Source organism: Chlorocebus sabaeus, chromosome 27 (assembly GCF_047675955.1).
Source record: "Chlorocebus sabaeus isolate Y175 chromosome 27, mChlSab1.0.hap1, whole genome shotgun sequence".
NCBI lineage: Eukaryota > Metazoa > Chordata > Mammalia > Primates > Cercopithecidae > Chlorocebus > Chlorocebus sabaeus.
In genome coordinates this window covers 2,902,444-2,917,873 of record NC_132930.1, presented here as the reverse complement: position 1 = coordinate 2,917,873, position 15,430 = coordinate 2,902,444, and the positions used below count along the sequence as shown (strand labels likewise).

Here is a 15,430-nt window from a genome sequence, read left to right as displayed (position 1 = left end):
TTTGTTTTAAATTCTGTTTATGTGGTGAATCACATTTATTGATTTGTATATGTTAAACTATCCATCTATCTCTGGAATAAAACCATGTGATCATGATGGATTATCTTTTTGATGTGCTGTTGGCTTTGGTTTGCTCATATTTTGTTGAGGATTTTTGCATCTGTATTCATCAGGGATATTGGCCTGAAGCTTTCTTTTTTGTTGTTGTTGTGTCCTTGCTGGGTTTTTGTATCATGGTGATGCTGGCTTCATGGAATGAGTTAGGGAGCCCCTAATCTGACTCCTCTGACTTGTTGAAATAGTTTCTGTAAGATGGATATCGGCTATTTTTTTGCACTGCTGAGAAAATTTGACTATAAATCCATCTGGCCCTGGGCTTTTTGTTGTTGGTGGTAGATCTTTTATCAATGATTCAATTTCATTACTTGTTATTGGTCTGTTCAGGATTCCATGCCATCTTTAAGTAGCACCAGATACAGACATCTGGTATCTGTATCTGGGTAGGGACAGAGAGGGGGCCATGCAGTGGAAAGAGGGAAAGGCTTAGTCTTAGGAGATAATGCTGGAATTAAATCTTCAAGAACGAGAAGATACCTGGCCAACAATAAAGTGAAAAGAATGGCTGGCATTTCAGGCTGAGGGAGCAACATAGGCAAGAGCACAGAGGCCTGAGATTACAGTGTATTTGTGTTGTTCTATGTGGCTAAGTATGTCTGGAATGTAGGTGAGCAATAAGGCAGATCATGAAGAGGCCAGAACCTAAAGGGCCTTGTGTATTTTGCTTAAAATGAAACATTTATCCTAAAGTTATTGGGATTAGTATTAGAAAAATCCTTTTCAAAAAACCAACTCCTGGATTCATTGATTTTTTGGAGGGTTTTTTGTGTCTCTATCTCCTTCAGTTCTGCTCTGATCTTAGTTATTTCTTGCCTTCTGCTAGCTTTCGAATGTGTTTGCTCTTGCTTCTCTAGTTCTTTTAATTGCGATGTTAGAGTGTCAATTTTAGATCTTTCCTGCTTTCTCTTGTGGGCATTTAGTGCTATAAATTTCCCTCTACACACTGCTTTAAATGTGTCCCAGAGATTCTGGTATGTTGTATCTTTGTTCTCATTGGTTTCAAAGAACATCTTTATTTCTGCCTTCATTTCGTTATGTACCCAGTAGTCATTCAGGAGCAGGTTGTTCAGTTTCCATGTAGTTGAGCGGTTTTGATTGAGTTTCTTAGTCCTGAGTTCTAATTTGATTGCACTGTGGTCTGAGAGACAGTTTGTTATAATTTCTGTTCTTGTACATTTGCTGAGGAGTGCTTTACTTCCAATTACGTGGTCAATTTTGGAGTAAGTACGATGTGGTGCTGAGAAGAATGTATATTCTGTTGATTTGGGGTGGAGAGTTCTATAGATGTCTATTAGGTCTGCTTGCTGCAGAGATGAGTTCAATTCCTGGATATCCTTGTTAACTTTCTGTCTCGTTGATCTGTCTAATGTTGACAGTGGAGTGTTGAAGTCTCCCATTATTATTGTATGGGAGTCTAAGTCTCTTTGTAAGTCTCTAAGGACTTGCTTTATGAATCTGGGTGCTCCTGTATTGGGTGCATATATATTTAGGATAGTTAGCTCTTCCTGTTGAATTGATCCCTTTACCATTATGTAATGGCCTTCTTTGTCTCTTTTGATCTTTGATGGTTTAAAGTCTGTTTTATCAGAGACTAGTATTGCAACCCCCGCTTTTTTGTGTTCTCCATTTGCTTGGTAAATCTTCCTCCATCCCTTTATTTTGAGCCTATGTATGTCTCTGCGTGTGAGATGGGTCTCCTGAATACAGCAGACTGATGGGTCTTGACTCTTTATCCAGTTTGCCAGTCTGTGTCTTTTAATTGGAGCATTTAGTCCATTTACATTTAAGGTTAAGATTGTTATGTGTGAACTTGATCCTGCCATTATGATATTAACTGGTTATTTTGCTCGTTAGTTGATGCCGTTTCTTCCTAGCCTTGATGGTCTTTACAAAATTGACAGACCACTAGCAAGACTAATAAAGAAGAAAAGAGAGAAGAATCAAATCAACGCAATTAAAAATGATAAAGGGGATATCACCACCGACCCCACAGAAATACAAACTACCATCAGAGAATACTATAAACACCTCTACGCAAATAAACTGGAAAATCTAGAAGAAATGGATAATTTCCTGGACACTTACACTCTTCCAAGACTAAACCAGGAAGAAGTTGAATCCCTGAATAGACCAATAGTAGGCTCTGAAATTGAGGCAATAATTAATAGCCTACCAACCAAAAAAAGTCCAGGACCAGATGGATTCACAGCTGAATTCTACCAGAGGTACAAGGAGGAGCTGGTACCATTCCTTCTGAAACTATTCCAATCAATAGAAAAAGAGGGAATCCTCCCTAACTCATTTTATGAGGCCAACATCATCCTGATACCAAAGCCTGGCAGAGACACAACAAAAAAAGAGAATTTTAGACCAATATCCCTGATGAACATCGATGCAAAAATCCTCAATAAAATACTGGCAAACCGGATTCAGCAGCACATCAAAAAGCTTATCCACCATGATCAAGTGGGCTTCATCCCTGGGATGCAAGGCTGGTTCAACATTCGCAAATCAATAAACATAATCCAGCATATAAACAGAACCAAAGACAAGAACCACATCATTATCTCAATAGATGCAGAAAAGGCTTTTGACAAAATTCAACAGCCCTTCATGCTAAAAACGCTCAATAAATTCGGTATTGATGGAACGTACCTCAAAATCATAAGAGCTATTTATGACAAACCCACAGCCAATATCATACTGAATGGGCAAAAACTGGAAAAATTCCCTTTGAAAACTGGCACAAGACAGGGATGCCCTCTCTCACCACTCCTATTCAACATAGTGTTGGAAGTTCTGGCTAGGGCAATCAGGCAAGAGAAAGAAATCAAGGGGATTCAGTTAGGAAAAGAAGAAGTCAAATTGTCCCTGTTTGCAGACGACATGATTGTATATTTAGAAAACCCCATTGTCTCAGCCCAAAATCTCCTTAAGCTGATCAGCAACTTCAGCAAAGTCTCAGGATACAAAATTAATGTGCAAAAATCACAAGCATTCTTATACACCAGTGACAGTCAAACAGAGAGCCAAATCAGAAATGAACTTCCATTCACAATTGCTTCAAAGAGAATAAAATACCTAGGAATCCAACTTACAAGGGATGTAAAGGACCTCTTCAAGGAGAACTACAAACCACTGCTCAGTGAAATAAAAGAGGACACAAACAAATGGAAGAACATACCATGCTCATGGATAGGAAGAATCAATATCGTGAAAATGGCCATACTGCCCAAGGTAATTTATAGATTCAATGCCATCCCCATCAAGCTACCAATGACTTTCTTCACAGAATTGGAAAAAACTGCTTTAAAGTTCATATGGAACCAAAAAAGAGCCCGCATCTCCAAGACAATCCTAAGTCAAAAGAACAAAGCTGGAGGCATCACGCTACCTGACTTCAAACTATACTACAAGGCTACAGTAACCAAAACAGCATGGTACTGGTACCAAAACAGAGATATAGACCAATGGAACAGAACAGAGTCCTCAGAAATAATACCACACATCTACAGCCATCTGATCTTTGACAAACCTGAGAGAAACAAGAAATGGGGAAAGGATTCCCTATTTAATAAATGGTGCTGGGAAAACTGGCTAGCCATAAGTAGAAAGCTGAAACTGGATCCTTTCCTTACTCCTTATACGAAAATTAATTCAAGATGGATTAGAGACTTAAATGTTAGACCTAATACCATAAAAATCCTAGAGGAAAACCTAGGTAGTACCATTCAGGACATAGGCATGGGCAAAGACTTCATGTCTAAAACACCAAAAGCAACGGCAGCAAAAGCCAAAATTGACAAATGGGATCTCATCAAACTAAAGAGCTTCTGCACAGCAAAAGAAACTACCATCAGAGTGAGCAGGCAACCTACAGAATGGGAGAAAATTTTTGCAATCTACTCATCTGACAAAGGGCTAATATCCAGAACCTACAAAGAACTCCAACAAATTTACAAGAAAAAAACAAACAACCCCATCCAAAAGTGGGCAAAGGATATGAACAGACATTTCTCAAAAGAAGACATTCATACAGCCAACAGACACATGAAAAAATGCTCATCATCACTGGCCATCAGAGAAATGCAAATCAAAACCACAATGAGATATCATCTCACACCAGTTAGAATGGCGATCATTCAAAAGTCAGGAAACAACAGGTGCTGGAGAGGATGTGGAGAAATAGGAACACTTTTACACTGTTGGTGGGAGTGTAAACTAGTTCAACCATTATGGAAAACAGTATGGCGATTCCTCAAGGATCTAGAACTAGATGTACCATATGACCCAGCCATCCCATTACTGGGTATATACCCAAAGGATTATAAATTATGCTGCTATAAGGACACATGCACACGTATGTTTATTGCAGCACTATTCACAATAGCAAAGACTTGGAATCAACCCAAATGTCCATCAGTGACAGATTGGATTAAGAAAATGTGGCACATATACACCATGGAATACTATGCAGCCATAAAAAAGGATGAGTTTGTGTCCTTTGTAGGGACATGGATGCAGCTGGAAACCATCATTCTTAGCAAACTATCACAAGAACAGAAAACCAAACACCGCATGTTCTCACTCGTAGGTGGGAACTGAACAATGAGATCACTTGGACTCGGGAAGGGGAACATCACACACCGGGGCCTATCATGGGGAGGGGGGAGGGGGGAGGGATTGCATTGGGAGTTATACCTGATGTAAATGACGAGTTGATGGGTGCAGCACACCAACATGGCACAAGTATACATATGTAGCAAACCTGCACGTTGTGCACATGTACCCTACAACTTGAAGTTTAATAATAATAAATAAATTTAAAAAAAAAAAAAAAAAAAAAAAAAAAGAAAAATCCTTCCATGGAAATTTTAGATGGTCTTCATGAAAAGAAGTTAGGCAGCTGACCCTCTCTCATCAGAAACATGCTTATAAGCCATCTCAGGATGAATCCTTTTCAAGGATCATTTCCTCTAGCTGCTGACTCTGAATAAAATTTCCTTTTGTAAATGTCAGATTCAGGGGCTGCCGTTTCTTCACCTGAGGTCAGATCTGTCTTAGGGTGCAGCCTATACAGCTGTCCTCTTCCCACAGCTGGGCACGCTGACTCCCTGATGAACTCAGACTTGCCCCTAGCAGGGTGTATTTGGTTTACGCGGTGGAGAGAACAGGAAGGAACTCTAGTCTGCACTCTGTGGTCTGCAGCATATAGCACTCTGCAAGGAATCTGGCCTAGTGCATGTAGTTAGTAGATTTTTAAAAAAATGTATGAGAACACTGTTGCCACACAAATTTTGATCCTGTGTCCCAATTCTGATAGTTTTTCTAGTGTCTGAGACTCTGACTCTTGCTACCTCAGAACTGTTTGCTCCTGTATAAACTTGACAAGTCATTCAAAATCTCTGGGACTGGAGCCGTGGCCTACTTTTGTCAGCCTCTCTTTTCATCCTTTGGATACGGTTCTTCTTAATAGACACATTTGAGCATCATTTGCTGTGCTGGGCACTGAGTCTCGTTCAGAGCACTTACCTAGTTCCAAGGCCCTACTAGCTTCCTGCCTATCCAAATTGTCACTTTTCCCTAGGTTTCTGAGCACCATGTTTCTCTGCCCTTTGATTCCCCTGTTTGTGATGGGCTTCTCCGACATCAGTTTGCTTTGAAATTTGCTGGTTTGTTTTCATGACTTGACTGCCGAAGTGGCCTCCCTTCTCGAATCCTCAGATTCTGCCTTCACTAGTGATTGGAGGGGCTTTTGTCTGTTCTGTTCATGTCCATCCTGAGAGCTGGCCTCAGCCTTTGGCAGGGAAGCATTTACTAAGAGAATCAGCCTAGGTGGATACAGTGATTTTCTGTGGAATTATTTTAATCCACTAAACTGGCTCCTTATTCTTTCCCTGCTTTGTGGCCTGTTTTCAAAAATTAAACACAAATTGAGATGCTCAAGCTACCTGTCTATATGACACCTTCTTTGATCTTCATGCTCTAAGCTAGAACTGACATCCTCCCTATTTGTGACTACACTGTATGCTGAATATCAGATTCCTATCATGCTATCATATTTTTACTACTCTTACATGTTTCTACCTGTATTACCTCCTCTTAGACCTTATGAGTCCAGACTGCATATGCTTGTTTTTCTATTTCTAGCATCTGGCTTGGAGTGCTGGGCACATAGTAGATAGATGTTTCATGGAAGCTGTATGTGACAGCCAGTGCTTCATACAAAATCCTGAAGGTTCCATACCGTAAGTGCCAATTATCAGACACATGTAAAATACAGGAAATTTTTGGAATTTGCAGTAAGTGCAATTAATATAGAAGCTGAACTTTTGTCTAACGGTTGTACCTCAAAGTGATTTAATGGTGAAAAATAAGGATTTCAGGAGAAAAAAATCTGAGGAACTTTGGAATTGATGATTTTATGTGTTAGATTATTTCCTATAAGGACTCTAGGGATAAGAAAAAAAATACCACATTGCTGAGGACTGGCTGGTGCTTACTTGGGAATGCTATATGGAAATGTGAATGTTGGGACTTAATTTCCTCATCTGTAAAACGAAAAAGTTGAATTAGCTTAAACTCAAGGATGCATCTAGCTTTTACCATGTCTTCATACACAGGCCTGTGCATGTGCAGGAATATAAACATATAGCTGTTAGAAGAAAGTGCTTTACAGCATATGGGAATGAAATGATAAATCTGTCTTTCTCTTTCTTTGTAGTTTGAAACCTTATTTGATTTTTGTTTTATTTTAATTGTAATTTCAGATAGCAAGGTTATATTAACAAATTTTATATATGTAAGGAACAAGCAGTAACTTGTAAATTGAAGTTTATTGCCAGAAAACAACCTAATTTTCATACTGAAATTAGGACATTTTCAAAATATGTGAAAACCATTACTTTTTGCTTGTTTATTTAAATATTCCAGTGGTGTTGCTTTGTATTTTTGCCACTGTAGCAATTTAGTCAAGTAATTACTTCAATAATTTTTAAATTATATATTACAGAAATTTTCAAACACGAAAAAGTAGAAAGAAAAGTATAATGAACACCCATGTGGCATCACTCAGCCTTAGCTATTTCAGTTTTTCCATCTTTGTTTCAGCTGTGCTTCCACTTCCTTTCCTACCCCTCCACTGTGTCATTTTACTGTAAATACCTTACTATATACTTATAGCAGATAAGGACTTAAATGAGTCACAACCACAATACTATTATCACACCTAACAAAACTTAGGAACCATTCCATAATATCATCTAATACCAAGCTTTTGTTCAAATATATACAATTATCTGAAAAATGTTTTCTAATAGTTGTCTTATTCTAGCCAGGATCAAAACAAGGTCTATTCTTTGCATCTGATTGGTATGTCTCTACATTTCTTCTCCCAATAAATTGAGTCATTGAGCTTACAGAATTGATCACATTCTAGATTGAGGTGACTGCCCCCTCCTTGGGTTGGGCTTCCCCTCCTTCCCCCTTTTGTTCCCCTACATCATTCATTTTTCTGAATAAACAGGTCGCTTTGCCTGTGGAATTTACCACGTTTTAGATCTGGCCAACTGCATTCTTGTGGTGACGTTTAACATGTTTCTCTGGCCATCTTATTCTCTGTAAACCATCAAGGGACATTTAAAGAATCTGATGAAAGAAACAGAGTCTCTCCCTGGAAAATAACAAGCATGTATACACACATACATACACACACACATAAAATATTGCGTACAATTTCAAAGGCTTCACAGATCTCTGAAGCCACAGACTCCAGGTTGAAATGCCTAATAGAAGTTTGATTAAGCACCTGTAGGGCCATGGCTTTCTTTCCCATAAATCATGAGGCCCATGATGTCTCCTTGTCCCATTATAAGATTAGTGTTATCAGCCTTATCCTATTACTATTTTTTTTTATTATTATACTTTAAGTTCTAGGGTACATGTGCACAACGTGCAGGTTTGTTACATATGTATATATGTGCCTTGTTGGTGTGCTGTACCCATTAACTTGTCATTTACATTAGGTATATCTCCTAATGCTCTCCCTCCCCCTCTCCCCACCTCACAACAGGCCCCAGTGTGTGATGTTCCCCTTCCTGTGTCCAAGTGTTCTCATTGTTCAATTCCCACCTATGAGTAAGAACATGTAGTGTTTGGTTTTTTGTCCTTGTGATAGTTTGCTGAGAATGATGGCTTCCAGCTTCATCCATGTCCCTACAAAGGACATGAACTCATCCTTTTTTATGGCTGCATAGTATTCCATGGTGGCAATTCCTCAAGGATCTAGAACTAGAAATACCATTTAACCCAGCCATCCCATTACTGGGTATATACCCAAAGGATTATAAATCATGCTGCCATAAAGACACATGCTCTCATATGTTTATTGCAGCACTATTTACAATGGCAAAGACTTGGAACCAACCCAAATGTCCATCAGTGATAGACTGGATTAAGAAAATGTGGCACACATACACCATGGAATATTATGCAGCCGTAAAAAAGGATGAGCTCTTATCCTATTACTATAAAGTTCCCATCAGCCTTTTAACCATTGATTTTAGCAGCCACCGATTATCATTGCCTAGAATGATTCTTGATTTCATCCAAGTTGAAAATGTTAATTTTCTATCAGGATTTTTTCCCTCATCAATTACTAAGTTATGCTAAATACAGTTTGTATTAGAAAAGCAGGATTCTTGCTTGGAATTTTTTTTTTATTGTAATAGAAGTTGACAAACAATGACTACCGTTGAAAATAATGATAGTTAGAAACTTGTTGCATCTCTTCCTAGGCAAAGTAGTAACTGATCCACAATAGCAAAGACCAGAATCAACCTAAATCCTCATCAGCAGTTGAATGGATAAAGAAAATGTGGCCTATATACACACCATGGAATACTATGCAGCCATAAAAAGGAATGAGGATGAAGCTATGTGGATGTGGATGAATGCTAAAGGCTGTTATCCTAAATGAACTAATGCTGGAACAGAAAAACAAATACGACAAGTTCTCACTTATAAGTGGGAGCTAAACATTTAGTACATATAGACACAAAGATAAGAATAATAGACACCAGGACCTAATTCAAGGTGGATGGTAAGAAGAGCGTGAGGTTCAAAAAACGACCTCTTAGACATGATGCTTATCACCTGGGTAATGAAATCTGTACACCAAAGCCCTGCAGCACACAATTGACCTACAAACCTGCACATGTACCCCCGAACCTAAAAGTCTTAAAAAAAAAAGTAACAAAAAAACAAAGCAAGTAACTGAAATAACCAAAGTAAATGGGCCAGAGATTTGAAACCTTTCCTTTGAAATGCCTTTTTACTCCAAGTCAAAAACATTCAAGGACCATGAAATTTATTTTTATATCCCCACTTTTGCTATTTGAAAGTGAATGTTTATGTTGTCTTTCTTATAGAGAACATTCCAACAAAGAACGCGTGGGTCTCAGTAAAGAAAATTTGTTGCTTAGAGGATGCACCATTAGAAACACAGAGGCTGTTGTGGGCATTGTGGTTTATGCAGGTCAGTTATGTTTCTAATTTTCATTGTCTAATCTGCGTTTTTCTACAAGTTAACATTTTTCATTTACTCAAAAATGCAATCTGTTGAAGCAGAAAGGAAATTTTGTCTGATGAACTTAATTATTGGTCTCTGTTTTTCTAAGTGGATCACAAAAGAAGATTAAACTGATAAAATAGATCATGTAACTATGTTTTATTAAATTGTCTGCCAGAGAGATTTTTAAATATAGTATTCGCTTTTTGGCTTTAATTTGTACATTTTCTATCATACTGCACGTCCTTCATAGGCCATGAAACCAAAGCAATGCTGAACAACAGTGGGCCACGGTATAAACGCAGCAAATTAGAAAGAAGAGCAAACACAGATGTCCTCTGGTGTGTCATGCTTCTGGTCATAATGTGCTTAACTGGCTCAGTGGGTAGGTAAAATTTGATTATTTGCTGACACCTTTTCAGCAAGATATTAAAGTATTTTACTTCAAAATCATATCTGTGAATGTTTGACTTTGGTAAGGTGGATTTTATTTGTCAGTAATGTTTTTACCTCATATCCTTGTCTCTTTCGTCCTTTGCCCTGAAAAATATTAATGTTGACTCTATCCATTACATTTTGCCATAGTACTGAAGAAACCTGGAGAGTGACTTAAAGAGAGAGGAGAATGTATAGCCTTTTGAATTTGAATTTTGTTTCCAAAAACAAACAACTGATGTTCAATCAAATGAATACTCTCATTCCTTCTTTAGGAATACAGTTTTTTGTTTGCATGCTATATATTTAGCATCCTTTTGATATCTGTGTATTTTTTGAAAGGTCATGGAATCTGGTTGAGCAGGTATGAAAAGATGCATTTTTTCAATAACCCTGAACCCGATAGACATATCATATCACCACTGTTGGCAGGATTCTATATGTTTTGGACCATGATCATTTTGTTACAGGTAATTTTTTATTAAGCTTATGGTAGAATTTTAACATCTTTACTGCTTATCCAGCTATGTTCAGTTTCACATCCTTTCTTTAACCTATGTTGACATTTTAAAACTTGTTTGGATCTTCTTAGGTCTTGATTCCCATTTCTCTCTACGTTTCCATCGAAATTGTGAAGCTTGGACAAATATATTTCATTCAAAGTGATATGGATTTCTACAATGAGAAAACAGATTCTACTGTTCAATGCCGAGCCCTGAACATTGCCGAGGATCTGGGACAGATTCAGTACCTCTTTTCTGATAAGACAGGAACCCTCACTGAGAATAAGATGGTTTTTCGAAGATGTAGTGTGGCAGGATTTGATTATTGCCATGAAGAAAATGGTGAGTGTTGGATTTCCGTGAAAACCAACCTTAGTATTGGTCTTTTTTTGAAACCACTTAAGTGCTGCATGTCTGACAATTCTGACATAGAAGTGGTTGATTTAAGCATTGAGTACTTAATGCTTCCAGATGGGCTTTAAGCTTCACTGTTGTTCCTTCAAAAGCTAGTAGGTTAAAGTCTAGCAGTCTACTGCCATGGTTTCTTTAAAAGTGAAGTAAATTACTAGTGGAAGTAAAAGGTGGGAATTGGAGGGATGACAATGATATTGTACTATAAATACTCTTGAACAGCTAATGAAACTATGGGCCATTTCTTTGAAAAATATTTTGGAAACAATTCCAAAGGGATTACAGGCTCCTTGTAACCTCATTGTTTGACCCCTAGGTATCCATTGGTGCTTGATTAAGAATAACTAGTTTAAGCAAAATGAGCTGAACTTCTGACTCTAAAGAAATAAATTTGTAAATTCCAAGTTCCCTTTAAAGAGTTGAACTTTATTAATTTTGCAATTTATAAAAGAAATATGTGCTTCTTTAAAGATAACTCATAGAAGTGAACAAAACAAATTAAAAGCCCCACTCTCCCAAGGTTAACTACCATTAACAATTTGGTGAATATGTAACCAGTTATTTCTTTATCCATACTTCTCTATATGTGAACATATATGTACACATTTTCCCTTTTATGAGTTAGAACATGTAATAGTACTATTTTTGTAAATTGTTTATTTTATTCAACAATGTCTTATGAAATTTTTCCTAAGTCAGTTCATAAGTTAAAATTAAGAATATAGTTTTCTACTATATGTGGTCAAACTTAGTTTGCTATGCTTAATGGTGACCACTTTGTTAATATAAAAGCACTTGTAGTTAACATCACTTATTCATTCACCAAACATTTTGTGAGCTCCCAATATGTGGCATAAGTCCCCGATTGCATGTAATTTAGATTTATGACACGAAGATAGATAAACGAGATTAAAATTATGATAAATAAAATTTGGCATGCATTATACATCTTGGTACATATATATTTATTCAATTGTTTTTATAAGATACATTTTTCTCTAAAATATCATGCTAATTTACATTCCCACAACCCAGGAAAATAGTGCTTGTTTTTCACACACAGCCATAATGTAATGAAGTTACACTTTTTAATCTGTGTGATTTTTACAGAGAAGTTAGTACTTCATTGTCTTAATTTGTCTCTGCTTAGTAATGAGATTTTTAACTTTTTATACGTTTTTCGGTCATTCTGATTTCCTTGGTAAATTAATTGAATTCTTTCCCTATTTTTTAAATGAGGTTTCCTTGTTCTTGGTAGGCTGTGGGAGAGCTTTTATGTGAAGTCAGGGTTAATGTTCAGCTTGTATGCTTAGTCTAGATTGTCTGTGGTCAGCACCAATGTTCATTTGTGCACTCATTTAGAACAAGTTCTTAAATACTTTGGATATCAACCCTTATGTTATGTTATCCTTTTCTTCTATATGTGACAAACATTTTTCTGGTTCATTATTTATCACTTATTAGTTTTCTATCACCACATAACAAATCACCACAAACCATAATGGCTTAAACCTATACAAACATGCTATCTCACAGTATCTCTAAGTCAGGACTCTGGGTATAGGGTAAGTACCTCCTCTGCTCAAGGTCCCTCACCAGGTTGAAATAGAAATGTCTGCTGGGACTGTGATCTTATTGATGATCTTATGCTTAGCTCACTGATATTTCGCAGAATTCAGTGTACTGAAGTTTTAGGACTGAGGTCCTTGCTTTCTTGCTGCTGTCATCCTGGGACTGTTCACAGCTCCAAGATATTGCCTGCTGTTTCCTGCCACACAGCCTCACCACAGCAGAGCAGTTTGCTTCTTCAAGGCCAGCAACAGAATTTCTCATTTTGAATCTTTCTGACATCAGGGAAGTCCTGAATCCTTTTTAAAGGACTAACCTAATGAGATCATGTCCACCAAGGATAGTCTTCTTTCAGATTACTCAAAGTCAGTTGATTAATTACATCTGCAAAATCCTTCCACTTTTGCCACATGGCATAATTTGATCATAGCATAGTCACAAGGTGTATCTACCATGGGGGACAGGACTCTTCAGGGCCATCTTAGAATTCTGCCTACCACAGTCTGTAAATTGTGCTTCCATTGTCTCTTCTTATCAAAAGGTTTATATCTTTGTTATATAAATTTGTCAATTATTATGAATGTTATGATTTCTGATGGTAATGCTGAACTTAGACAACCCATCATGCCTGGTATTGTTAAAAATATACTATATTTTCTTCTAGGTACATGTATTTTTAAGTCAACTTTGGTAACCTGTGAGTGTAAGGGGTAAAATGTTAAGTGTTTATTACGTAATCACCATACAAATGCAAAATACAGCTAATCATATTGAATATGATGACACTCTGCATTATGTTTCATCTTATAGTAAAATTTAAAAGCCATCACTAACCTCCACCAAACAGAATAGATCATTGTTAGCATTTTAATGCACTTTTGGGGTCTTTTTAAACACATATATATGTTTTTTGTTTTTAAGATATGCATTTGCATGCACACATACACTTATGTTTTTGTTTTTAAAACAGAAATGGCATCGCAGTGTGATTTTACTTTTATAATTTTTCTTAAGACTTCATCATTCATTATTCAATAAAATGGAACCACATTAATAATGCTATGCTAAACCTCTGTAGTGCATTTGTGAGGTTAGTGTTTTCCTGAATTCTTTGACCATAGTTCCCCATTTTTAGGAACTGTCTTGCAGCAGCAATGTTTCATAAAATATACAGCGAGAAGCACTGCTGTGTTTTTTTTTTTTGTATTTGTAGCACAAAATTTTGTGTTCATAACATTTCAAAGAACTAATACTAGCCCTCTTCCACTCTAGTCACTGAACGTACATATCCCTGCCCAAGTGAGTATTTTTCGTTTATGCCTCCTCACACAGAAAAGATACCAAGTGACTGGGAGTCAAATGCTATCCTGACTGAACTGTAATTGATAAGCTACCTGTTTGGGAACCAAAGTTCTAGAGGTACTAACTTTGCCTTTGACCACTTCTCTACCATAGACACACCCAGAGCTTCTGGTCTTTTTTATGCAATGGTTTGAAATTAAACACATATGTCCACACACACACACACACACACACACACACACACACACACTAGTGGAGACCAGTTCTCTCTAGAAGTTAATTCTGAGACATATTTTCACTGAAGTGAAAACTATTTTAACCATGTATCTGTGTTTTAATGGCTAGTCCTTTAGGGTTTTCTGTAAAAGTGTTGCCTAGGAGATAATTTGGTGAAGAATATTGCTGCTTGGAAACAACTTCTTACACATGCAATTGCACTAAACACACCTGACAACACCATTGTATATTTTAAAACCTTCTAGCTTCAAAATGTGTTCCATGTACTGGCAGCATCAGCAACATCTGGGCATGCTTTTAAATTGCAGAAACTCAGACCCCTCTGCAGAGCTTCAATTAAGTGCATTTTAATAATATCCCCAGGTGATTAATATGCATATTAAAATTTTAACAAGCCACTCCTTTAAAAGACTGCTTAAAGAGAATGACTTTCTTAAAAATAAACTTTTAAATTTAGGATAATTTTAGATTTACAGAAAAGTTACAAAGATATCCTGGAGGGTTCCAGCATGGCCTCATGCCATTTCCCCTGTTGTTATCGTCTTGCATTAGTCATATGATATATTTGTGATAAGTGGTGAACAAATGCTGATACATTATTATTAATTGAAACACATACTTTATTTGGACTTCCTTCTTTTTTACCTAATGTTCTTTCTCTGTCCTAGGATCCTAGCTAGGATACTGCATAACAGTCATCATTTCAGTTTCTCTAGATGACTGTTTCTTGGATTTTCTTTCCTTTTGATAAACTTAGCAGTTTTGAGTGGCATTATTCTGGGATTTTGTAGAATGTCTATCAATTTGGACTTGTTTGGAGTATGCCTTTATGATGTAGTTTGTGAATCTGATTTACATGGAGACAGTAGCATTGAACACTTTCCAAGAACAAGGATTTTGGAATCAGGCCTCCTAAGTCTGCATCCCATTCCCACTACCTACAAGCTGTGTGGCCCTGGACAACTATCTAATTTCTCTGTGCCTCAATAGAAAGGATCAGTGACACTATCAATCTCATTGGATGGTTAAGAGAATGAGAGAAGACAATTCACATAAAGAATTTAGAACAGCAAATGGCATAAAATGAGTTCTCTATAAATATAGCTGTTGTTACTGTCGTTGTTGTTGTAAATATTGCTGTTAAAATAAGAAACAGGCCTATCTCTTAAGGAGCTCATGGTCTGATGTGGGAGGCAGATATGCAAACATATATTATCATGTTCATTGTCATAAGAGATGAAGTCAGTGTTCTTGTTCCATCTAGTTTTGATTTTCAGGCAGTCAGTAT

General features: G+C 37.0%; 1 protein-coding gene across 3 annotated transcripts in view; it reads left to right on the top strand.

Moving 5' to 3' along the window:
- The window catches only part of ATP10D (ATPase phospholipid transporting 10D (putative)), a 110,108-nt gene that overhangs the window by 44,672 nt on the left and 50,006 nt on the right, over nucleotides 1–15,430 (top strand). For all 3 annotated transcript variants that reach the window (XM_073012422.1, XM_073012423.1, XM_008017477.3), the window contains 4 exons: nucleotides 9,546–9,652; nucleotides 9,939–10,070; nucleotides 10,463–10,590; nucleotides 10,713–10,965. In XM_073012422.1, the coding sequence (XP_072868523.1) occupies nucleotides 9,546–9,652; nucleotides 9,939–10,070; nucleotides 10,463–10,590; nucleotides 10,713–10,965 (620 nt within the window). The remainder of the gene's footprint in view (nucleotides 1–9,545; nucleotides 9,653–9,938; nucleotides 10,071–10,462; nucleotides 10,591–10,712; nucleotides 10,966–15,430) is intronic.